General features: G+C 37.3%; 3 protein-coding genes across 4 annotated transcripts; 2 read left to right on the plus strand and 1 right to left on the minus strand.

The window, feature by feature from the left end:
• Positions 13,205-15,270, plus strand: LOC18773653 (protein RESTRICTED TEV MOVEMENT 2). Its single transcript, XM_007206496.2, has 2 exons — positions 13,205-13,449; positions 14,223-15,270. The coding sequence occupies exons 1-2, from the start codon at positions 13,338-13,340 to the stop codon at positions 15,104-15,106; spliced, it is 996 nt and encodes a 331-aa protein (XP_007206558.1). The 5' UTR covers positions 13,205-13,337; the 3' UTR covers positions 15,107-15,270.
• Positions 15,478-17,633, minus strand: LOC109949627 (double-stranded RNA-binding protein 1-like). The gene is made up of 5 exons (XM_020565709.1): positions 17,402-17,633; positions 16,842-17,047; positions 16,523-16,742; positions 15,951-16,109; positions 15,478-15,836 (listed from the first exon to the last, which is right to left on the minus strand). The coding sequence occupies exons 1-5, from the start codon at positions 17,631-17,633 to the stop codon at positions 15,478-15,480; spliced, it is 1,176 nt and encodes a 391-aa protein (XP_020421298.1).
• On the plus strand, positions 18,514-22,333 carry LOC18773473 (protein AE7). Of its 2 annotated transcripts, none has more exons than XM_020567495.1 (6): positions 18,514-18,811; positions 19,063-19,194; positions 19,405-19,505; positions 19,603-19,702; positions 21,050-21,095; positions 21,974-22,333. In XM_020567495.1, exons 2-6 carry the CDS (start codon positions 19,087-19,089, stop codon positions 22,072-22,074), a joined length of 456 nt encoding a protein of 151 aa, XP_020423084.1. In that variant the 5' UTR covers positions 18,514-18,811; positions 19,063-19,086; the 3' UTR covers positions 22,075-22,333. The 2 variants fall into 2 exon arrangements, with proteins under 2 accessions (XP_020423084.1, XP_007206060.1); XM_007205998.2 differs by having other exon boundaries at positions 18,522-18,811; positions 19,400-19,505.

The following is a 24,460-nucleotide window of genomic DNA, read 5'->3' on the forward strand; positions in this document are numbered from 1 at the left end:
TAGATTCATTCTTGCCTCTCTCTCTCTCCCCCATCATAACCCACTTCCACATCCCCTTTTTCCCCAGTTCTCATTCTCCCCTTTTGACTCGTTTTTTTTTTTTTTTAAATTCAATCAAGAAAGCTTCAAACATAGGCTTTAGCAAAGGTGTTCTCCCAAGCATGCCGCACATCCTCTTCGATCTTGGCAAGCCAGTGATCTAGGTTTGTTTGGTTGCAGAATTAGATAACTTCATGAGGAATCAAAGCAGATAGAAAGGGCTCTCTGGGTCAACTGATTGGGTGTTCAATTGGGTGTTGTTGTTGCTGTCGATAGGGTTGGTGGGGGTGATAGTGAGGTTGAGCGATGATAGTGCGAAGGTTTAGTTCTGCGATGGTTTAGTTCGAACTCCCGAGTTCAATATAGTGTGGGTGTTATATTGCGAGCTGCTTTTCAACCTCGCTAAATTGGAGCAACGAGTGAGGGAGATTTTTCACTGTTGGACTATATAATCTCATTTAAGTTAGTCCCTTATCTTAACAAACGTGGGTTTCAAGTACTATTTAAGATAGTCCAATCCAGTGAAGCCTACCAAACACACCCTCAATACCTTGGTTTATCCTGCCTTTTTGGGAGTTGCCGATCTCAAAACGACCTCAATGTGCTTGGTCAATCATCGGTATTCAATGATGTCTTAAGAGGTCATTCCTCCCAGATCACGTATCAAATCAACAATACCATATACTTGGGTGCATACTTCCTAGCAGACGAAATTTATCCCAGGTGGACGACATTCGTTAAAACAATTCTGAATCCCCAATTGGAGAAGGAAAAAAGCTTTGCTGCCTTTCAAGATGGTTATAGGAAAGATGTGGAAATGTGTTTTGGTATCCTGCAAGCTCGTTGGGCAATTATTAAGGGTGCTGCTCGTATGTTTGATGAAAAGGTGTTTTAGAGCATTATAATGCCTTGCATCAGCCTCCATAACATGATTGTGGAGGATGAGTATGTTTAGGATGCTCCAGAGATGTTCGAACTTGATCCAATGAACACGGTATTGACAAGAATTTATGAACGGCCTATGGGAGCAAATGGACAACCATTGGAGTATGAACCGTTGATTAGGGACGGTCGATACAACAACCCTATGATTGACCGTTATCAGAACACGAGATACATCAAGTTGACTTGATATAGCACTTATTGGAGATGAAAGGCAATCACTGTGGATGAAATCAAGTTTAATGCTTTGTTTGGAATTATGCTTTGTTTTGTGTGTGGTTTGTAATGAATTAAGATTTGTTTTTAATTATGCTTTGTTTTGTCTGTGGTTTGTAATGAATTAAGGTTTGTTTTGATGTATGAAATGTTTTTAATAAATAGCTATATTATTTAATGCTTTCTTTATTCAATAAAAGAGAAACAATACAACAAATTAATACATATGGCAACTCTTTCAATACAACCTAATGGTTTTGATCATTTAACCAATCTGTGTTGCTAGGTCCATGGTCATGGAAAAGCTTTCTTCTCATAATATCCCTTCGTTTTAGCTTCCAATAAGATTTTGTTTTGGGAGACATATGGCTTGTATCCATGGCCATGATTTTCATCTCTCTATCCTCCATTTCTTGTTCTTGTGCATGTTGCCTTTCAATTGCATATGCTTCATATTGTGCCTTGTTTGCTTCTTCTCTTTTCAAGTCTCTCTCAATTCTCAGTGCGCCGTTCTTAGCAATTTGGTCCAAAATTTTTGCACATTCTATTTTTGAAGTGCTCCATCTCTTGACCTTTGCCGCATTTCTCCCAATAGACCTCGGCTGATGTTGGATTGGTGAGTCTTGATCCATTAGGGAGTCCAATAGCGAATCAGTTGCTAGTGAATCGTGGATTGGCGTCTCATTCAACACAACCATCTGACCAGTGGAAATAGTTTTGAATCTCAAACAATTCTTCACAATGTCCCAACATTGGTGATTGATGAAATTTTTTTTACCTTGGCTAATGGCACCGAACCACATTTGTGCCTGAATAATCTTTTTTAAAAAATGAAAATGCAAGAAAATATAATTAAAAAAATGGAAATGCAAGAAAATATTTAAAAATGTGACATTAAATTGAATAAATCGGCATTTCTAAATATTTTACCTCGTCGGCAAGATTTTGACGGCTTCGAATGTTGTCCCTCGGTTTTGCCAACGCATCTCTCCATTTTCTTAACTCTTTATTCAAAATTTTCCACCTACTAGCCAGTGTCATTTCCGTACAAGCCGAACCTGATATTTCACAAAATTTTCCGTGAATTTTTCTCCACATATGAGATGACTTCATCTCATTGCCCGTGATAGGGCGATGACCAACTTTGACCTAACACTCACATAACAAAATATCTTCTACGGTTGTCCATGTGCCTTCGGCTTCGATGGAAATGTCATTTGTATTTTTACACAAATGGAATTTAGTAGAGAAAATTTTGTGTAGAAAGTGAAAAATATTGGCAGGAGATGAATTTGTATTAAGATTTGGTGTGGAAAGTGAATAATATTTATAGGTATTTACAGAAAAAAATTTCCAGAATTTTTTGATATTTTTTTTTATTTTTGATTTCAAGGTTTTTTAGCCAAAATTTGGACAGCCGTTGAATTTTACAAGATTTTTGGATCGAAGGCTCCAGGAGAAGCCACGTGGCTTGTAGCTGTTGGTTTCTGATAACTATGGGTCAGCGCTGACGTTAGCAACCTGAAGGCAAGGTGACGGGCCATATCTCCCTTTGGGCTTGCCAAGGCTCGTGGATCCCAAGCCTTGCCCGAGCTGGATGTTGCAGGCTGGAGTTGCTCCCGGGGCCTAGGGCCTCCTCCTGCCTGGGCTAGCCTCTTGCGCTGGAGATGCTCTTATCACCAGTTGGCTCTGGTTCAAAACTCTATCCCTCTCTTTAAAATACAATATCGTTGTAACTCAAAAAAGAGATATAATACATAATGTGGTCTCACTGGCATTACTCTTTACACATATAATAAAATGTTGCAAATGTGGATCGCCCAATACTTTCTTTTTTTTCCTTATTCTATATAGTGTAGCATAGTTTAAATATCATATTCATTTAGTATACCTACTTATTTATTTCATTTTAACTTTCCACAATAGGAATTATGACTCATTTAGTCCAACATCCACATAATTATGTGCCTCGTGCTAGGGTTGGGCATTCAAACAGGGAAACTGGAAAACCTAGCCGAACTGGACCGAAAGAAAATCAGAAAAAACCGAGTTGACGAAAGACTGGACCGAACTGACCAAAAATCGAACCAGACCGGTTTAACTCGGTTCCAATTTTTGTTCTTATATTGAAAAAACCGAACCGATCCAAACCAGACCGGTCATATTAAATATGTATTTTACTTACACATGGCATTCTATTATTTGTGTTTGTATTAAAACATTGTAATTAAAAGGCAAGTTGGGTTTGCATTCATGATGTTGATGTCTTGGGCAGAGAAATAGAATGGTGTTGTAAAGAATAAACATGTGGAGCCCACATGTATGGGGCCCACAAAGAAATTAAGCAAAATATTTTGGAAGCTTATCACATGCACACTCACGGGCATCATTTTCTCTGCCTATAAATAAGGCATTATCTTGCCTTTGCAGTGTGACCAAGAGAAAAAAAAAAGAGAAAAGAGAAAAGAGGAAAGAAAGAAGGGAAAAGAGAAGAGAAGAGAAAAGAGGAAAGAAAGAAGGGAAAAGAGAAAAGAAGAGAAAGGGAAACGGAAAGAAACAAAGAAGAGGAAAAAGTGAAGGGGAAAGAGACAAGAGGAAGAGAAGGAAGAAAGAGGGTGAATGAGTGAAGAGAGAGAGAGCAGAGAGAAAATTCAGTGAGCCACACATGTTGTAAACACTAAAGTTGTAGCCATATTATTTTATATAGTGAAAAGTTACTGCTGCTGCTCTCCGAGGACGTAGGCATAGCCGAACCTCGTTAAATGCTGTGTCTCATCTACTTTACGTGGAAATATATATAATGGAGCCCACCTCCATTTAGGAGATGCTTGCCTATAAGTAAGGCATACCTCCTACTTGTAAGATACACACAATCAGAAGACAAAGATTGAATGAAAATTCAGTTTCTCTACTTTCTCTCTCTCTCAATTTCCTCTCCAATTTCTCTAGATTTATAACACGTTATCAGCACGATTCTCTAACCAGCTGAGTTCTCTGATAAAACCCACCTGAGACCAAAGAAAACCGAAGCTAGGAACCACCAAGGAATCTCTGGTTCTTTGAGTTCCAAGAATTCCTTTCCTTTCCTTTCCAATGAAATTTTCCATCAAATACAAGACATGGGACAAAGAGGGAATTGCTTATCTTTGTGAGCTTTGAATTCTCAAACTTGGATTGTCACCTCCCTATTGTCTTTGCTTGTGGTTTTCCTTTGAATATGGTCCAAAGAAAGGTACCAAGCAAGCTTGGAATCCAAGCTGATCATGTTAAATTTGAGAAGCGGTTGGCAAACCTGAAAACATCTTCTCAGTTCCAGGATGGCAAACATAGGGGAGCTGATTTGAAGGAAAAAAAAAATGAAGAAATCTAGATCAATCAAGCTTTCAGATATTGAGAGCTTGAGATCATCACCTTTGAGAAAGAACATATCCCAACCAGGAAAGCCACCACCACCATCTCTCAATGTTCCAAACACTGCAGCTTTTCCTCAGAAGCAGCCTATGAACAAAACAACTTATGGCTCACCAAACTATATGAAGCCCACCAGCTGTTCTGATGCAAGGAAGGAGCAATCCCAGAAAGAACTTCAACAAGGACGTCTAGTTTGAAGCTGATATGAATGTTCAGAGCATGGGCCGAGCTCGAAGAAGTTGCCGATCATGAAAACAACCACCTTGGAAGCTATGAGTGTAAGCTTTGCTTGACGCTACACAACAACGAGGGCAACTACTTGGCCCATACACAGGAGAAGCGCCATCAAACTAACTTGGCAAAGCGAGCTGCTCGTGAGGCCAAGGAGGCTCCTGCTCAACCCCAGCCTCACAAACGCAAAGTCAACTTGCGAAAGACAGGTGTGTATTTCATATTTGTTTCACACGAATTTTGTCGAACAGTTAGTGGGCATCACCTTCCAGTTCTCTGCAAGATCCAATCCAACCATGGCTGACGAGCCCTCAGTGGCACCACCTCAACACGGTTTCATCTCTGCATAGGCAGCTTTGATGGAAGTGATGCCAGCAAAGAGCTTGGCCAGCAGAGCTTCCATGACTGCTCTGTTTCTGGCTTTGAATTCTTCTTCCTTCTTGTCCAAATGCCTATGCTTTTCGAAATGTTCACGGTCCTCCTTGACTTTGGCCTGTGGCTTCTGGGCAAGAAAGTTTTTTTTTTGAATTTACTGATATGAGTTTCTTGAATTTCTCAAAAAAAAAAAAAAAAGGAGAAGCTGGGTTTTGTTGTTAAGGGGCAAAGACTCACTGGGTAGCCCAAAGTTTGGGTTGTTGAAGCCTTCAAGCATGGTTTTGCTCACAAATGAGCAACTATGGCTCTGTTCTGCGAAAATAGAGTCTGGCTCGATGAATTTGATGGCTGTGTCGAGATCCCAGTTTGCAAATTCCATTTCACGGATCATCAGCCTCACGAAGCTCCTTATGGATCTTAAAGTGTGTTGCTAAAACTGAACAAAAGCTTTTGCTGCTCGTGTCCACTGAGGAAACAAAGCTAACGACCGAAATGATGAAAGCAAAAGAAAAATAACATAAAATAAAAAGATGCTTCAGCACTGCAAAACCCACCAACCCACCGAAAGAAAGAATAATAAATAGCGATAAGATCTCTGCTCCCTGATCTTCCCTATTATTTTCTATTATATTTATCTGCTTTTCTATTACTAACCATTAACAAAAATGGACCCTTGGTAATACTAAACATATTATCAGTGGGAGACCGTTACTAATACTAACATTTTTCTTATTTTATTCGGTGGTGGTTTTAACCCCACATTTATTTACTGTATGGTGTAGGATTATTACCCATACGACAGTATTTATTTAAAAGGGTGGTGCGGGTTTATCGTCCACGCCTTTACTTTTATTTAAATGTATGGAGTAGAATTAGTGCCCATACAAGCACATTTACTTTACCGCACATTTAATTTTATTTAAGGTATGGTGCGGGATTAACGTCCATATAGCAAGCAATTTAAATTATGAATTTACTTTACCGCACATTTATTTTATTTACTGTATGGTGTAGGTTTATTACCCATACAACAATATTTATTTAAAAGGGTGGTGCAGGTTTATCGTCCACGCCTTTATTTTCATTTAAAAGTATGGAGCAGAATTAGTGCCCATACACGCACGTTTAATTTATGAATTTAATTTACCGCACATTTACATTTATTTAAAGTGTGGTGCGGGTTTATCGTCCATACCAGTAATTTATTTACCAGCAATTTATTTTATGGATTAAATGTGCTGTATGATGAGTTTTTACAGTAAGCAGATCAGGACCAGAAGTTCCTTGATCCTCATCATACAATTACATCAGGACTTGAAGATCCTTGATGAGCTGGCAGTCTCTCCGGTACTATTTTTGTAAACATGTGATCGGACTTGAGGGTTCTTGATCCCTGACATGTAAATAAGGACCTGGGGTTCCTTAATGATGTAACAGTACCGTATTGGTTCATAATGTCGTACACATGGATGATAACTGTACTGGCAAATGTACTGTACACATGAATAGTGCCGTATACATGAATAGTGATGTATGCATAAATATTTACCATTTTGGGTAAACTATCACTATTCAAAAAGGGAACCTGCAGTTCCTTAAACTCATGGATGAGCGATTAAATGAGATGCCAGAAGTTCCTCAAAATATGGACAATTATGTAATGGCTTGAAGTCCAGAAATATGTACAGAAAATTGTAAAAAAGTCCATACCATGAGAATATGTGATTTTGGCCCGAAGTTCAAAATCTAAGGGGATTGAATGTCCATACCATGAGAATATGTGATTTTGGCCTGAAGTTCAAAATCTAACAGTGTTGAGAACCTGAAGTTCCAACAATTAAATGGACAACTCTTGAGGTATTATTGCAAATTGTGGTATGCCACATATTTCTTTGGCATAAGAAAATGATGAATTTAATAAAGTTCGATTCTGTTATAATCGACACCTCAAGGAAGAAATATATTTTGTGAATTCCGGTTGTTAAGAATACACCGCGAAATGGATAATATTAATATAAACCTCAAATAATGAATTGAGGCTCCCCACATATTTGTTATATCTGGGCCGAAAGCCCATGGATCCAAATATATGAGAGATCCTGAACTTGAAGTTGTGGGTATATAGTAGTTAATGCTCTTCACTACTATATTACGATATTATCGTAGCTTTTACTCAATTCATATTTCATGTCCATTTCAAAAGGGCAAATAAATTCTGAGTTTGTGTTTAGCCCAGGCCAAAAGTTCCGGGCTCCCATACGTTGAAATATCAAATTTGGGAGAGTCGATGTGGTTATTTGAACCTATAAGGCACAAGGTTCCAAACCGTCATTTTGAAAAGACGTAAAAACCACAAGTGCAAATTTTAAGAATGTGCGCAATTATTATAACAGGAAAGGAGCAAGTTGAAATGCAATTGCTCCAATCAAGTTTTGCAAAGGCCATATCTATAGGAGGAAATATGGCTACAGTTTCCATGATCCCAATATTATCTCAGATCCCCATATTATCTTTTTCTTTCCTAGAGTCCAAAACTTCACGTGGCCTCTGATAATGCTTGTCGGCACTTTCGGCGTTTTCAAGTATTATTTTCGTCAAAGCTGATCTTGCTTTACGGATTTCACGGAGCTACTTTTTCAAAAGTGCCCTGAGAATCTCGCAATTTTCCTATGGTTAATTTGAAATTCACCGGTTCTACCTATTCATTGTATTTGTGTATAAATGTGTTACTAACGAAATTTTCTTTGCAGAAGACATCCAGTTTACTCCATACCTAGTGATGCGATATCTACTTATTTTTCTTATCAGTGAACATTCAATATGCCCGAGAAGCAAGACTATCTCTGATCATCCATTCAGGAAGCGAGACTATCCCTGATCACGTTTCCGCCACATCCGGGAACTGTGAAGGCGACCTTATGCTCTAATCTCCTGAGGTCCTTCTAGACTAGGAGAAATGAGAGCTTGTTGTTTGCTCCCACCAGCTTCCTTCCTTGATTGCTTACCTTACCTTGCAATCAATATCACAATCTTTGTATCTTTTCTTTCTTTTTATAACTCTCTGTTCATAAGGGTTTTTATTTCTTTAGAACGAACATCCGAAGAAAGAATCCATACGGTGATCCTAACTCTGAGGGTTATTTATTTATTTTTGACAGAGGGAAGAATTGTGACTTTTTGCTCTTGCAGGATATCACTAGATCATCAAGCGTTACTGGGCCGATACGAGCTTGAATGATAATTGAGAAAAGTTTCTCCCACCTAAGGATGTAAGCAATACTTGTGTTATTTTATGCTTATATACCTATTTGATATTTTATCTTGAAAGGTAACCAAATGGGGAGATAAGTTCGTTCCAAAAGACTGGCTTGTATGTATCCATGAATTATTAACGCAGATTTTACAGATTGTAAGTTTGATACATTGATAATACACTGCACAGATTAAAATCTCATAAGAACAGAATATAGGTATAGCAGTGATCAATATGATGCACGCCTGTTGCGTAGCAAATGATGTGGATTGAAGTCCCGAAAGGACAATCCTTTGACATGTCAATATTGATATTGTGCACGCCTAATGCATAGCAAATTATATGGGTTAAAGTCCCATAATATGGGTTAAGGTCCCAGAAATTAATTGACATGTATGTATTAATCTGTGGCATGCCTTCAGTATGACAGATATATGGGTTCTAAATGTTCCAACTCCCTAAATCGAGATTATCCACGCCCTACTGCTAAATAACGCTCCAATGGAGGTTATAATCCACATTCTCACATAATAAAAGCCCCATGAAGTGGCTTGGGTACCCAAAAGCAAGGAAATGCTTATAATTGATGCATGCGCATGCACATGAGAATGGTGGGATCATGAATTGATGAATGACAATTTTTGATCATGAATTGATGAATGACAATTTTTGATTTTGGAGTAGCTACTCAAATCATCAATGGGCTGTGTTGATTGGAACCACGTTCAATTATTAAATGTCGACAATATTATTGGCCAAAATGGAATGAGGTAATTCCATTATAGATGAGAATGAACGTGAAAGAACAAACCCACAGTACGAACCCCAAAAGATGTTAATACTGAAATTTATACTTGGGTGTTCGGAATAAAAGGGAATATACCTGCTTTGTATGACACACTGTTTCTGGCAGAAACAAGGAATGTTGGGTTTTTCTCCATATTTACAGATTCAATTGTGCCCCCCCTTATTACACAATTACGGAGACCAACATATTATCTTTAAGGGTTATTAAATGCACGGAGCATATCGCCAGAAGCAATTTCCTAAAGATGTATAAATAGTTGGGTTAAAGCTATATAATGTGTCATAAAGTTTAATCCCTTTTAGACAAAATCCGTTGAGAGGATTGACATTGCATAAAGCAAGTCCCTAAAGGACATGTGCTTGAAGCACAAAATTTGTACTCAATATTAATATGCATAAATTACCTCAGTGAGTACATTGATTATAATGTGATTGCAACACATTAAAGCTTCTGCAGAATTCACGAAATATTTGTCTCGATCGAGCATTATGCCAACGAGATTCTTGCTTATACTAAGAGAGTCTTATCCGTTGGTCCTTAAATGTTTTTCCGGAAGTATACTAGACCAGATAGAGCTCAGCTCCATCACCACCACTTTGGGGTGGCTGGTCATAAATTTTTCAGGGGGAGATATTCACAAATGGGAGCGTGGTTTTAATAAAGACCTCCATACACTGTACTCTTTTTCCTTCATCCAGGTTTTTATCCCACTGGATTTTTCCTGGTAAGGTTTTAACGAGGCAGTGTGGCTCAAGATTGACTCACAGAAGCAGTGTCAACTACGATATTCAGAAAGGTGGTCAACAGTATGACCTAAAGATATTTTGCCAAGCATCAGGGGGAGCGTGCCATCAATAAAAATCTTCACACACTGTACTCTTTTTCCTTCGTCCAGGTTTTTATCTCACTGGGTTTTTCCTGGCAAGGTTTTAACGAGGCAGTGTCGCACGCGCGTCAATATACATAGAATTTTATGTTACACATGATTATGTACTCTTTTTTTCTTTGACCAGTTTTTGTCCCACTGGGTTTTTACTGGCAAAGTTTTTAACGAGACATATTCCATATCGTTTGTGGTCTCCAAGGGGGAGTGTTGTAAATATATATAGTGGAGCCCACCTCCATTTAGGAGATGCTTGCCTATAAGTAAGGCATACCCCCTACTTGTAAGATACACACAATCAGAAGACAAAGATTGAATGAAAATTCAATTTCTCTACTTTCTCTCTCTCTCAATTTCCTCTCCAATTTCTCTAGATTTATAACAAATGGTTCTTTTTTATTTTTTCTATGAAACCTGTCTTACTTTTTGTTTGAGGTCCATGCCTATTCTCTCACTTTCTCTGATCCCATGCCTATTTGTATTAAAATATTGTAATTAAAAAGCAAGTTGGGTTTGCATTCATGATGTTGATGTCTTGGGCAGAGAAATAGAATGGCTCTTTTTCATTTTTTCTATGAAACCTGTCTTACTTTTTGTTTGAGGTCCATGCCTATTCTCTCACTTTCTCTGATCCCATGCCTATTTGAATTAAAATATTGTAATTAAAAAGCAAGTTGGGTGGGCATTCATGATGTTGATGTCTTCGGCAGAGAGAAGAGAACGGCTTTTTAAATTTTTTTTAATGAAATCTTTCATATTTTTTGACGTCTCTTGTTTATCCCTCTCATTTCTCTGATTTCTTCTTTCTCTCTCATTCTTTCTTTCCTCTCTTCTTTGTCACCAGTTCTTTCTTTCTCTCTTTTCTCTGATTTCTTTCTTTTCTCTAGTCTCATCCCATTTATTCTTTCTTTCCTCTCTTCTTTCTCATTGATTATTTCTTCATCTCTTTCTCTTATTATTATTATTTTTTATTTCTCACCAGGTCTTTATTTCTTCTTCTCTTCTTCTCCTCTTTGTCTGATTTCTCTTTTTGTTTCTTACTTTCCTTTGGTGCATCAATTGGATATGTTTTGCTGGATAGTTTTTTTTTGTTTTTTTGGTATGTATCTTTTAAGGTTCAGATATGGTTTTTCTTGTATGAATTCGGCGATTTGCTCCATTGCTTTGTGTAAAAATATCAGTTAGGCTAAGAGCCAGTCCAAAGCGTGAAAAACCAAAACCGAACCGGACCTAAACCGGCCCAGGTTGGTCTGGTTTTCTTTGGCATTTTAGTTAAAACCCGAACCAGATGAACAGTACCAGTTATGATTCTAGTTTTGCTTGAAAATCGGGCTGAACCGGACCGTGCCCAGCCCTACCTCCTGCTATAAGTTTTTCTCTAAATGAATGCATATCATATTTGAATTTGAGATATTTAGTTATATACCTCATTCTGAACACTAGTGTTATAGATAAACATCAGTCCTGATCTCTTGGACCCCTGTAGTCCAAGAGATTTATGGTCACCCACCATTGGATGTAAATTCAACGGTTGACTTGAATCGGGTAATAATCATTTATGTCATATTGCATTTATATATATCATTTTGAACCATTGGATTAATATCCAACGGTGGGTGACCACAATCTCTTGGACTCCTGTGGTCCAAGAGATCGGGACACTATACCATTTAATTTGTATAAACAAACCCAAAAAAAAACTCTACTATTGCCAGCTATCCTATTTTTGAGTTTACTTAATATATTAATTTTCGGTTTTACCCTTTTACTTTGAATGTTTTGGGTTTTTTTTTTGGTGAGGTTTTGAAGTTGGACTTGTTTTAAGAAAACTAATGGCAGTTTTGTAAATTATAGGAGTTCAAAGCTTCTTAATTATGTTGTAAATGAGTTTTGGGTGTATTTTTAAAGTCCATTTCATGTAAGTTTTATTTTATTTTATTAATAATTTAGGCCCCTATATTGAGCATAATAGTGAAAAAACTTCCTTTTAATTTTCAATCAAAGTTAGACTATTGTTAATTCTCAGCATACATAACTTCACAATTTTACAGTTTAACAATTTTTTTAAATCAAACAAAAAAAAACAACAATTTTTCGTTATATGAAATAACAAATCTCAAAAGCCGAATAATTTGTACAATTCCTAGAGGCTCATTCCCCCGGAGAAGTAATCATTTGCATAGGCCATATGCATGAAAATCAAAGAAGCAACAATCCATAGAGGCCCAATCATTTACACTATCCAAAAGAGCAAATCATTTGCAAGGATTAATGATGACGTGCTACGTTCATATGCTCTAAAATATAGAAAATATGTAGCCTAACATGTTCTTTTCTTTTGTGACACTCACATTTTGATACTCAATAAATTATCATTGAATAAGGTTGAGGTCACACTCACATTTGTAAAACTCTCTTAACCTAAAATAACTCTACATTCATTCATGTAAATGTGAAGTTTTTGTGACATAGCACGGAAACACGATAAATAAAAAATTTAGGGAAAACAAGTGTTAACTCTAACATTGATAAACTACTGAAATACATGAGGAAACTAATAACGAAAAGTACGTGAGTTCCATATCACATTTCATAATACAATACGTGAAAAAATAGAAATTAGATTAATTTCTACCATCCCACATAATCTAACACACAAATGAACATGCAATTACATTTTTTTTTTTTAACCCTAGAGCGTGGTCAGAATTTTCACATCCAATGTGAACCCATCTTTGAGAAATCCCCATTCAATTTTTTCACCAACCATAAACATTCACAAGGAGGTAGGAAAGCCGTAAATTCAAAATCCAAGTCTCTGTCCAAGAAGATGCTGAAATTGTAGCAAGAAAGTATTTGTAAAGAGTATATGAAAGAGACAAGGAACCTTCACTTTGCCAATGCATGAAGCCACCAATTTATGATGCGTATAACCAATCAAAGCATAATTGAACATCTTAAACAAAGAAAAGCTAGCAACCAGAAAAAGGAATAACTAAATCCAAAGAAAACACAAGGCCAGAAGGACCTCTCGGTTTCCAATCTCTTCATGCCAATGTGTGTACTATAAATCCAGCCAACCCTAGAGCTTCCATCACATCGCTCACAAGGTTTCAAACAGAAATCTAATCATACACAGAAAAGAGAGAGACCACTGCAAATTAATAAGGCTAATTTAGATGGAGGGAAAGCCATTTGCTGCCAATACCAATCGTGTTTTCCAAGACATTGAGCCATTAGAAGAATGGGTACGAGAGCAAGCATCCGACGCTTTCCTCGTCCATCTGTCGGGTTTGTTGCTTATGAATTTCATTTTGTCATGTTGATATTTTTTTCTATATTATTCTTGTTATTTTTTCAAAACCAAGATGTTGGCAATGTAGAATCCTCTTTGTTTTCTACATCTTGGACGTCTCCACTTATAGCCAATTATTTAGTTTTGTATGGAGCTAGATTCACATGTTAGCAGTTCGACACAGAAAATGGGGGAAAAGAAATAGGGTCAAATCCATATACTTTGCTAGGGTTTTCAATTTGGTCCATGCATTTTTAAAACATGCAATCATACTCGTATAATTAATTTACATTAGGTTGCAATCAAGCCCAAAAATCTTGAATTTGATAGGTTTTCATGTTCTTTTTATTTAGTTAAAGGTTTGGATTGGACCAAGAATTTGACATTATTGTACTTCTTCAACGTGAATATTGTTGTATCTAAAAAATGTTTAAAATGTGGGTTAGGTCAGTTGGCTAAGACAGTGTGCGAGTCCCTTTAGCACCCAAGTTCGATCCCGTGCAGAATATCACTTCGTCAAAAAAAAGAAGTTATGTAACAAAGTGGTCACTTTTGCGATTCCACTCATGATTGGAACCTAAATCTTAAACATTTTTTTTATTATATATAAAAAAAAAAAAAAAAAAAAACCAGAAAATCTTACCAAATTCTAGCCAAAGAATAACGTACAAAAGATTACCTGTGTGTGAAGTTTTGAGTTGATTTTCTTGCTCTCTATATTTTGGAATTGATGGAAGAATATTGGATTGGCGTTGATTTATTGTGACAGGATATAAAAAGGAGAATCTGAAGATCCAAGTAACATCAGCTCGATACGTAAGGGTGCTTGGTGAACGCCCACTTGGTGACAACAAATGGGAGCGCTTCCGCAAGGAATTCCCAATTCCCTCAAACTGTGATCCCAATGACATTTCTGCCAAATTTGAGAACAGCGTTCTTACTGTCAAGCTCCCCAAAATGATAGCTCCAGCAGTTGATACAAAAGTATCAAGAACCCCCACCACAGAAGCCCCAAAGCCACCCACCCAAGAAGCTCCTAAGCCACCCGCCAAGGAAGCTCCTAAGCCACCCGCCACGGAAGCTCCTAAGCCACCCACCACGGAAGCTACAAAGCTTCCTAAACCCATGAGCACCGGTGGGCCGCAGCCTCAAAAGACTGGTGCTAATAACCAAGAGCAGATCAAGAAAAGCAACGAAGCAACTTCACAGGGGAAAAATAGTAATTACGCGCCTCCGCAGACAACGGAAAAGGAACCAAGTAGGGTGAGTAAGAGTAGCAACCAAGTGGAAGCTGAGGCTAGCAATGCTGCTCAGAAAACAATGCGCAAGGACAAGAGTGGTGATGGGTTGGACAAGATTGCTGCTAAAAGCACCGAAAAACTTGAGGAAGATCGCGGGAAAAAGGTTGAGGATTCGACAAAGGAGGAGCTTAGAAGAGCAATATTTGGGCATCCTGAGGACAATGCTGGTGTTGAGAAGTGCTCTTTTAGCTGTAACTATAAGCAGGTGGTGTATGGGCTGGTTATGGAGATGAAACAGCAGCCAAGGAAAATGGTGAAATTGGGTTTAGCATTTTTATTTGTTCTGGTGCTTTGGTTGTATGTCAAGCATACAATCAAATCAATTCAGGAAATTAAACGCCAAGAACTGTAAATCTGTAATGACTGCTCATGCATGCATATGAAAAATGCATGAATTGAATAAAAGGGCTTGACCATTGGAAGGTTATCCCTAATTCATTTACTTACATTTTCATTGTAAAATTAGATTTACCAGTTAAAAATTATTATTATGTTCTAAATGTTATTTCATGTTTGATAATTTTCCCAAAAGTAATTTTATACTAAATTGTTTCAATCATATCTTATAAGTTCATAAGACTAGTGCAAATAGGATCAGCATCCGGCATGAGAAGCAGATACATGCCATAAGTTTAGGTTAAACATAACTGAAAGTCCAGTTGGATATCATGGTAAAACTAGGTCTTATCAAAGACAATATTCTGGCAACACCAGCAACTCAACTTAATTGCTTTCTTCATTTGGGAACTCCAACCTGAAAGCCACCCACTTGTCATCACTAACGGGCAGCACCGTTATGCGATTAGGGAATGCAATATCAGGAAATTGTGTGTAAACTCTAACCCTGTTGCACAGCAAGTAACTCCTCACCCCTGTACCTATCCCTACATTTGTGACAGCAGGAAGATTGGGTTGTATAAATGCTGGCGAGGAAGGGCTTTCTTCAGTTGAAGGGAACATCAATTCAGAGCATGAAGAAGGATTTCCGGTTTCTTTTATGTTATCCATTTCTAGTACTGCTTGAAATGAATCACAGACCTCAGCTTCGAGATTGGCGTTGGCTGATAAATCGTGTAATGTGCCTGTTTCATAAATGCAAAAACAAAGAATATAAAGTTTTTTTGGACAAAACAACAAGGTTTTTAACATTCCTCCTAGGTATCCGATGAAGATGTCACCTTTCATTTGTTTAGTACATTCCTCATACTTGATATCTGGAGATGAAACCAATTGTTCTTCATGTATGAGATTCTTGACTGAATCAACAGTCATTCTCAAGTCAGAGCTTTGAGTGGTCTTGAGAGCACCTTCTCTCAGATGGCAGGAAGTTATCTCAGTAGCCCGGCTCAATCCACCTAAACAGAAATTAACCTTGTCAATGCAAATTCATTGGCTTTCTTCCATGGAAATGTGCACAAGCAGCACATAACTCAAACGTAGGATACAAATATTGGCATTGCAACAATGTGCAGCAGAGTAAAGATTACCAAACGTAACGCAAAAAATGTCTTGTCAATTAACTAAAGATTTCTCTGAGTAAGCAATGAACAGAAACCTATCCTCAATTATTCAGCTACCTAATGAAATCATTTATGTGCCTACTGTCTATCATGGTCTAATAAAATTTTTGAAAGACAACTTCATATGTAGCAGAAGAACATACAAAATGTGTTCTAATTTATGCTCAGATTAAATGATATACAAAAGAAGCTTCCTTCCGCAAAAAACTTAAACTATATCAGAAGAGGAAGAATACTAACTAACTTACGCTCTTTTAAAGCAATGTAGGCAACTTTAGCAGCACTCAGCTCTGCCTGTTTCTTGGATTTCCCTGCTTTCCCATAGAATTCCTCTCCTTCAACTTCCACAGTGGAGGAGAACGTTGGCAGGTGAGATGCACCGGATCTCGCAGTTTTATATTGTGGCATGTAAAATCCTTCTCTCTGAGCTAACTCCTGTAAGAGATTCTTGCAATGACCAGATTCAACCTGTACAAGGACATAAAGAAATTAACTCTGTACTCTATTAAATGAATAAATAAAAAAAATCATATCTAGGATGTCGCGTAAAATGAACACACGCATCACCATAAGATATTGTTCATTTTGGCAACCACCAAAAAGTGAGAGATAAATAACAAGAAAGTTAAGGGAACTTGCACTGGTTTGGGCACCGTCTTGTGACGATGACATTGAAACAGCGTTCGCAGCCGCATGCTCTGGCCCCTTCAAAGTGTTGAAGAACTCTTTGCTTTCAATAGTATGCTCATGATCAGCTGTAACAGTAGGCTCAACTACAAGAGGTGGTCATTGATGATAAAGAAAATCGGCTGTATATTGGAAAGGCGTATGAAATATTCAATCCATTTAAACTATAGATTAAGTTTGCCAAGTTGAAATGTGCTTCATTCCTATGAACTTCATATAACTATATCTGATTTAAATCTTTCCCTTTTTGTGATAGTGAAGTGAGTGATATAACAACACTAGCCTCATGCAAGTTTAAGAGTTTCCAAATAGATGCAGAGCAATATTTTTTTTCACTTAATAATCTGTAGGGAAGCATACAAGAAAAGTACTAGATTGGAAGAAAAGAAACTAAGAAAGAGATCAAATAGAAGCCAGATGAGAAATATAACAAAACATACCAGAAGAAAAAGAAGAAGGTGGAGAGGTGAAGTGGAGGAAAGCGAGCATGGCGGCTTGGTTCTGCGCTTTTTTGGAAGATTTGCAAGCAGCAGGCGAGTCAAAGGAGAAGCCATTTACAGATACAGAGGCCTTGAAGGCAGGGTTGTGATCCGGTCCATCCTTCATGGTCGTGTATCTTGGCAACCCCCACTTCTTCCCATGGCACAGCTCCTGCAGCTTACTCTTGTACATTATATTAATTCTAACTAATTTCTTCCTCTTTCTCTAAAACAAAACTGATCCGAGATGATGAACTCTCAAGGGGAAGAGCTGAAGAATTAGTAGTGTTGTTGGCTTGAGGAAGGAAACTCATCTTTGTGGTTTGGTTTTCTAAAGGCAACATGCAATGCTTCAAGCGTGAATTTTTGGAGGAAGATTTTCCAATTAGGTGCATTCATTTGGTGTGGAGGCAACAAAACTAAGGCAAATGATCATAATCTCTGCATGTTAAAAGCATGAGGGGATTAGTAACCAAAAAAAGCATGAGGGAATAATCTGCATTATCTAATGTGTATCTAATATGATACGTTTGAAGGCAGAAATAATATGATTAGTTCGATTGTATGTATCTAATATGATAATATAATTTGTTGTTGATATAGTGAAGTTTATTGACAAATACAATTACGAAAAATATTCACACTAAAGTTCTACCATGTTTGGCGACTTGGATTGAATTGAATTATGAGGTAGAATTGGATTGGATTGGATTACATTGGATTGGAAATGATAATACTAATCCAATGATCTGCTTGGTATTACACACGATTAAAGGGTCGGATTTAATGAAATGTGCAATTACATGTCTTGGTAGGATTAGACATAATCCAAACCAACTTAATCCTAACATTTTGGTTTCGTAGGATTAAACATAGTCCAATTTATGTTATTTTTAGGCCCACCAAACATTTGACTAGGATTATGAATAATATCCAACTACATAATCCAACTCACCAAACAGATAATGTAACAATAGCTTTACGGGTACCAACTTATTTATCAACAGATTGATAACAGCATATAAAACCTGGTTACAAATGGTGAAAACGTAGGCTGGTATTTTAGTAGAAATCAAATGGACTTTAACAGAGTTAACTTCCTAGGAGGAAACGCGTGTCAAAATCGCGAGGAGGACATGGTGGGTGCAGGATTTTTGGTTTAGGGTTTAGGGACAGCAGAGTTTTACTCTTTCGATAACCCCTCTCTCTCTCTCTCCTCTCACGCTATCATATTTTCTCCCAACAACCCCTGCTATTCGGTTTGCTAAAAAACCGAACCCATCAATTACCGCTCGATTACGTCTCTTCAAAGTTCAAACCATTAGCTTCTGCAATTTGACAGCCTGAAGAAAGAGAAGATCACAAAAAGAGGTCAGAATTCTTTCTGGGTTGCCTTTCTCATGTTATTTTCGTGAAACTTCTTCTTTCAATTTTGTCTAGAATATGATAAATAAATTGGATTCTCAGCAATCTGAACCTCTGATAAACCTGCATATGCATATTGGGAATTTTTTATTCTTAAATATTTCAGCCGTCTCATATCCATGTTTTGTTCTTAACAGGTTGGTGTATTTTTGTTTCTAATTTTGTTACTTAATTTGTTCTCTCTCTGTTTTCTGAAGGAAAAATGGTGTCTGAGCTAATAAATGCTAATCCGGTCATCTACGAAAAGAAAGAGCGTCGGGTTCGTAGTGTCCCAACTGCTGCTGCAGATGAATATGCTGTTGAACCCATTGACCAACAAGAAATTTTTGATATCCTTTCTGTATGATTACATGTATGCTTGTAATCTTATATGTACATGAAGCATCTGTGCATATTCTGATGATTTTATCAATGCACATTAAACTCTTGATGAACTTAATTACTATAGCTTAACCTTGTGAGTTTGGTTTAAAAGTAGTTTTGTATTTCGTTTTGCATGCCGAGAAGAATTTGGTCTTTCTTAACAATTGTTACATCACATTAGAGATATAAAAGACCCAGAACACCCTTACTCGTTGGAGGAGCTCAAAGTAATTACAGAAGATGCAATTGAAGTAGACGATAGTCGTGGTTACATCAGGTAGACAAATCTTTATATGCTCATTTAAATAGTTTTTCCTAATTCAGTTTGGGTTTTAAACTCTGTTGATTGAATAAATGATAATTGTTTTCTTCAGGGTCACATTTACTCCTACTGTCGAACATTGTAGTATGGCAACGGTTATTGGTCTTTGCTTACGTGTTAAACTCTTAAGGAGCCTGCCTTCTCGTTACAAGGTATGACCTTTATTTTCTTGTGATTGTTTTTGTCTTACAACATTCTTTATGTACCATTTAATATAGGTGAAAGTGGGAGTGAATTTTGTGATTGCATAAAAACTGTTCGTACCATTTATTACTAGAATTTTTGTATGACTTTATAAGAAATAAACTGTTTGAACATACTTGCAAAGTGTCACGCACCATTTCTGAAGGTGTGTGAATTTAGTGTGGAAGCAGGGAACATTCCAAGATGTTCTGCTCGACAACAGTAAAATATTTTGATGAACAAAGCCTGTGCTGTTATTTTGCTATTTTGTGTCTTGATGCTAGACTGGCTAACAAACCTCCTAGGTTACTACATATAGCGCAAATAAATAACAATGGTAGAAAAAATATTGGAGATAGAGAGACTCTGGATATGGTTGATTGAATTCAAGGTCAATATAAAATGAAGCAAAGAATGTTTTAATTAATCACTAGAAGTTGGAAGAACTGTATAGGTTCTCAAATTTTGTGGAGAGTCATCAACAATTCCATTACGTCTTTCTTATTTACATCGTGAAGTTTGCTAAGATCTTGTAAAAGCATTATTCGTATAGTTAGTCACTTAAAAAAATGATCCATTAATGGCATCTTGGAGATAGCTTTGGTTAAAATCATGGAGTGTTAGAAGTGATAATTGCTAGATGTAGCAGCTGTATCTTCTGATCTGGCCACACTCCACATACAAGTCGGTGTGCTTTTGTGATGCCATTCAGAGAGAATTCTTTTGCTAACCATTTTGTTCCAAATATTGGCACCGTGTATCATCTTAAATCTTCTCACTCTGTATTGTCTGCCACCTGTGATGCGCAACCATTTATTGATTTCATGTTACTTAGTTCTTTCTGTTTTCCACTACATTGCTTGATTTACCTGCTAAAATTCATACTATTTGTGCAATTAGGATTCTCCTAACTAGAGTCAACATGTGAGTTTCCCTTGTAACACACCCACCCCCCGCCCAGCTCCAACACAACTAGCATGGGACACATGGAATCCCATGTGAATCACCAAGTACCACCTTTGTAAAGGCTAAATATGATAGACGGCATAGCAAATGTCAGGTCCCAACCCTTCCCCTCCTTTTCTAGATATCTTTTTGTTAGTTGTCTATGGTGCATCTAATTGATTGTTGAATTCTTTATTATTTTTTGGTGGCATTGCCTGATGTACTGGTTGAAGTCTCAGCTATTCAAAAGCAGATGCAGAAGTTCTGTTTCCGAAAGCATGATGCAAAAATAATTATTAATTTTGCGAACAACCAATGCAAACAAAATGGTCATGGATTTTTTTTTTTTTTTTTTTTTTTTTGGTGGTTAGGTGGATATTAGGGTGGCACCAGGATCTCATGCAACTGAAGCTGCCGGTACTCTCTCCCTCTCTCTCCCCCTCTCTCTCTCTCTCCCTCTCTCTCTCTCTCTCTCTCTCTCTCTCTCTCTCTCTCTCGCTGTGTTTCTTGGCCACACAACTCATGATTCGTTAATATGATTCTTAGCAATTCACAATATAGTTTATAGCCAGGCATTCCATCTAGCTTGCCGGTCCCGTTTGGTTCACGGAATGAATTTGAGGGGAAATCATTTCCCATGTCATTTCCCAAGGGGTGGGAAATGGAAGATTCCTTTCCCACGTTTGGTAATGCTGGGAAAGTGACCGAAGATAGCACTTTATTTCCTTTCCCATGTTTGTTTTGAGTAGGAATGGAAAACATAGTTTGTATAAATTTTCAATTATACCCATATTAAATTAAATAAAAAAAGAATACATTTAATGATATATTGTAATTCTAAATTATTAATGAGGACAAAATTGTCATGAAAAATGTATATTTAATGTTGGTTCATTTCTCCAAACTTTCCCAAGAGGAGGGAAAACAAAACCTAAGTTGGGAGGATGGCTTCACTTTCCCCCTTACTTTCCCATGGACCAGGCAACGATTTCCCATGCCTGGACTTACCAAACATGAAAAAGTAATTGATTTCCCATCCCCAAGTCTCCTTTCCCATGAATCAAACGGGGCCTTTCCGACATCTGTTAAAAATCATTTCTCCGACTTATTTTAACTTATTGCTAATAGAGAAAGTGAAGTCAGTCATACCTTTCATCTTGGTGATAGCTTCTAGTACACAAACACTGGACGTTTTGAAGCATCTATTGGACTACAGGACCTTAACATGTAGCAAATACGTGACCTGAGCTTAGTATCATCTAACATGTGTGCTTCTATTTTTCTACTGTGTGCAGTTAATAAGCAATTGAATGATAAGGAACGGGTGGCAGCGGCACTGGAAAACACAAACCTTTTGGATATGGTTGATGAATGCATTTCTCCTACATATGAATGAATATGTGGACTAATTCTAATCGACTGATCCAGTCATCGGTATAATACTTTTCTTCCATGTTATTTATGCATTTTGTTGCCGTTTCTGTTTTTCTTATTTGAGTGGCCAGTTAGATGGGAATGATAGAATAAAAGAAATGATGTCCATTGCTCAAAATTGTGAGCATTTGATTCTTGCCCTATGAAATTTGTATTGTAATACCACAGAATAGCATTATTTTATGTGATATGATTTAATTTAATTATCCAACTATTGTATATTTAGGGTTTGATGAATTTTTGTTGGTTGAAAAACTAAACTCGGGGGGGAGGAGTAAGAAGAGAGAGGGATGAGATAGAAATGGAGAAATTAGAGATAATTTTCAGTTGGTTTTTGTTTCCAAGGGCATCTAATTATTTTCCCCAAATTGAGCACCGTTAATGTCTAAAATCCTAGAGTGGAAATCTAAATCCTAAGCCGTATGGTATTTACATCCTAAAAGTTAGCAACACACTAGGGAAAAAAAATACTGTCTATCCCATGTTTCATACACCTTTATCTCTGTCTCTATCATCACGTGGCTCATGATAGATAAGAAAGGGGTATGAAACATGTTACATGGAAAGTTTACTCAAAAGTGAGGGCTGCATTGGCTTGATGGAACAAAAAAAAAAAGTACACGAAATCAACCTACATCTAGCAGCACAAGGCACTAGGGAACGTAACTCAATTGAGGTATTTTCTTGAGTTGAGAGGCAAAGCTTCCCACGATGCATTGGAAAGTTCAGGGGCCCTAAAATTGATTGTCTTGGGATACGCATCGCACAAATGGAGTGAAATGATTTGCAAATCTGTGATTAGGTTGTTACTTAGGGGATTTGGAGGAATGGACACTGGAAGAAAGGGCAATGATGAAGCTGAAGCCCTCAAACAAATCCTTAAAACCAAAATTAACTGTTCGAAGCAGCTTATAAACTATATTGCAATGTCGAAAAATAAACTAGCCTAGCACCAAAAAATAAGAAGAAAAAATGACAGGCCACACAACACCTAAATAACTGTTCAAAGTATGGCTGTTGCTTACATTTTGATTTAATAAAATCATACTGTAAGATGAATTTTTGTTCTGCAACATGCTCCGAGATCATTACAAAAAAGTGGGGCAGAAAAGAGAGCTAATTGCTTTTACTTCATAACGTTACAGGTTTTTCCTGCAATCTAAAACATAAAGGAGAAGCAAAATACACAAGGGCTGATAGGAGATTTTGAAGATAATAATGCCAAAGCAAAATTGTAGCAATCGTCCCTGGACTAAGACCAAACTTTACTTTTCATCCCTCATATTGTTAAATTGTTACAGTGGTACTTTAATTATGCCTTCACTTTCAAAAATCGTCTTTTCCGTCATCTCAGTCAACGTTTCTGTTAAAAATAATGATATGGCAATGACAAGTCTTACTTGACATTAGGGGTGGGCATCGGGACCGGAAAACCGGAACACCGAACCGAACCGGTGAAAAAAAACCGGTTGACCAAAAAAGTCAACAAACCGGACCGGAACCGGACCGAACCGGTTCCGGTTCTGGTTTTACATCTCTCCGCATCGGACCGGACCGAACCGGACCGGTCATATATTTTATATTTATATTTTTACAAAATTTTAAAATCTAATGCCATTTTTTAACTTTTATAATCACTAATTTTCCAAGTTCAACTTCAAAAAATTTCTAAATGTATGAATTGGATTATTTGTTCATTTTTAAGCTAAAAAAATAAGTTATTTATTATAATTTTTTTATTTAAAAAATTAAAAAAAAAAAATTTAAAAAAAAAAATTTAAAAATTAATAATCCGGTTCAAAACCGGAACCGGTCAGAACCGGTTAGAACCGAACCGGCCGGTTTTCGAAATTTTTTTTGCTTAAACCGGACCGAACCGGACCGATTAAATAATACCGGTTTCGGTTCCGGTTTGAGGTGAGAACCGGACCGAACCGGACCGCGCCCACCCCTACTTGACATGGGTAAAAATGTCTTTTCACACAATTTTTAAAAAAAATAAATCAAATATCTCTCTCTCTCTCTCTCTCTCTCTCTCTCTCTTTCTCGCCCCAATTCCCCCCCACCCCATCAACACCAATTCTTCTCTTCTTTTAATTTATAGTTCTCCTTCCTTCAACTGCAATGCAATTTTGCACTGCCCAGCTTTTTAGTGGCATAGGAACTGTTAAGCTTCAGGGGACGCACAACTAAATTACTCTCAGCATCTCCAGTTGCAACTCTAACCTCTTCATCTGTCCAGCAATGCTTCAACAATCTGAAAATGAAAACATTCAAGGCAACATAAGACATATATTTCTCACCCGTATTTCTTCCCCCCCACCAATTTCTTCACCCACCCAAATTTC

This window comes from Prunus persica, chromosome G6, assembly GCF_000346465.2.
Source record: "Prunus persica cultivar Lovell chromosome G6, Prunus_persica_NCBIv2, whole genome shotgun sequence".
NCBI lineage: Eukaryota > Viridiplantae > Streptophyta > Magnoliopsida > Rosales > Rosaceae > Prunus > Prunus persica.

Bases quoted from the DNA above. Each gene is read 5' to 3' on its own strand.
- LOC18773653 (XM_007206496.2), top strand. From the start codon at position 13,338: ATGGAGGGAAAGCCATTTGCTGCCAATACCAATCGTGTTTTCCAAGAC. The intron at 13,450-14,222 runs GTTTGTTGCTTA...TTATTGTGACAG, and splicing joins TTTCCTCGTCCATCTGTCGG to GATATAAAAAGGAGAATCTG.
- LOC109949627 (XM_020565709.1), bottom strand. From the start codon at position 17,633: ATGTACAAGAGTAAGCTGCAGGAGCTGTGCCATGGGAAGAAGTGGGGG. The intron at 17,048-17,401 runs GTATGTTTTGTT...CACCTCTTGTAG, and splicing joins ACCTTCTTCTTTTTCTTCTG to TTGAGCCTACTGTTACAGCT. The intron at 15,837-15,950 runs GTACTAAACAAA...TTTATGAAACAG, and splicing joins AGATATCAAGTATGAGGAAT to GCACATTACACGATTTATCA.
- LOC18773473 (XM_007205998.2), top strand. From the start codon at position 19,068: ATGGTGTCTGAGCTAATAAATGCTAATCCGGTCATCTACGAAAAGAAA. The intron at 19,703-21,049 runs GTATGACCTTTA...TTTGGTGGTTAG, and splicing joins GCCTGCCTTCTCGTTACAAG to GTGGATATTAGGGTGGCACC. The intron at 21,096-21,973 runs GTACTCTCTCCC...TACTGTGTGCAG, and splicing joins TCATGCAACTGAAGCTGCCG to TTAATAAGCAATTGAATGAT.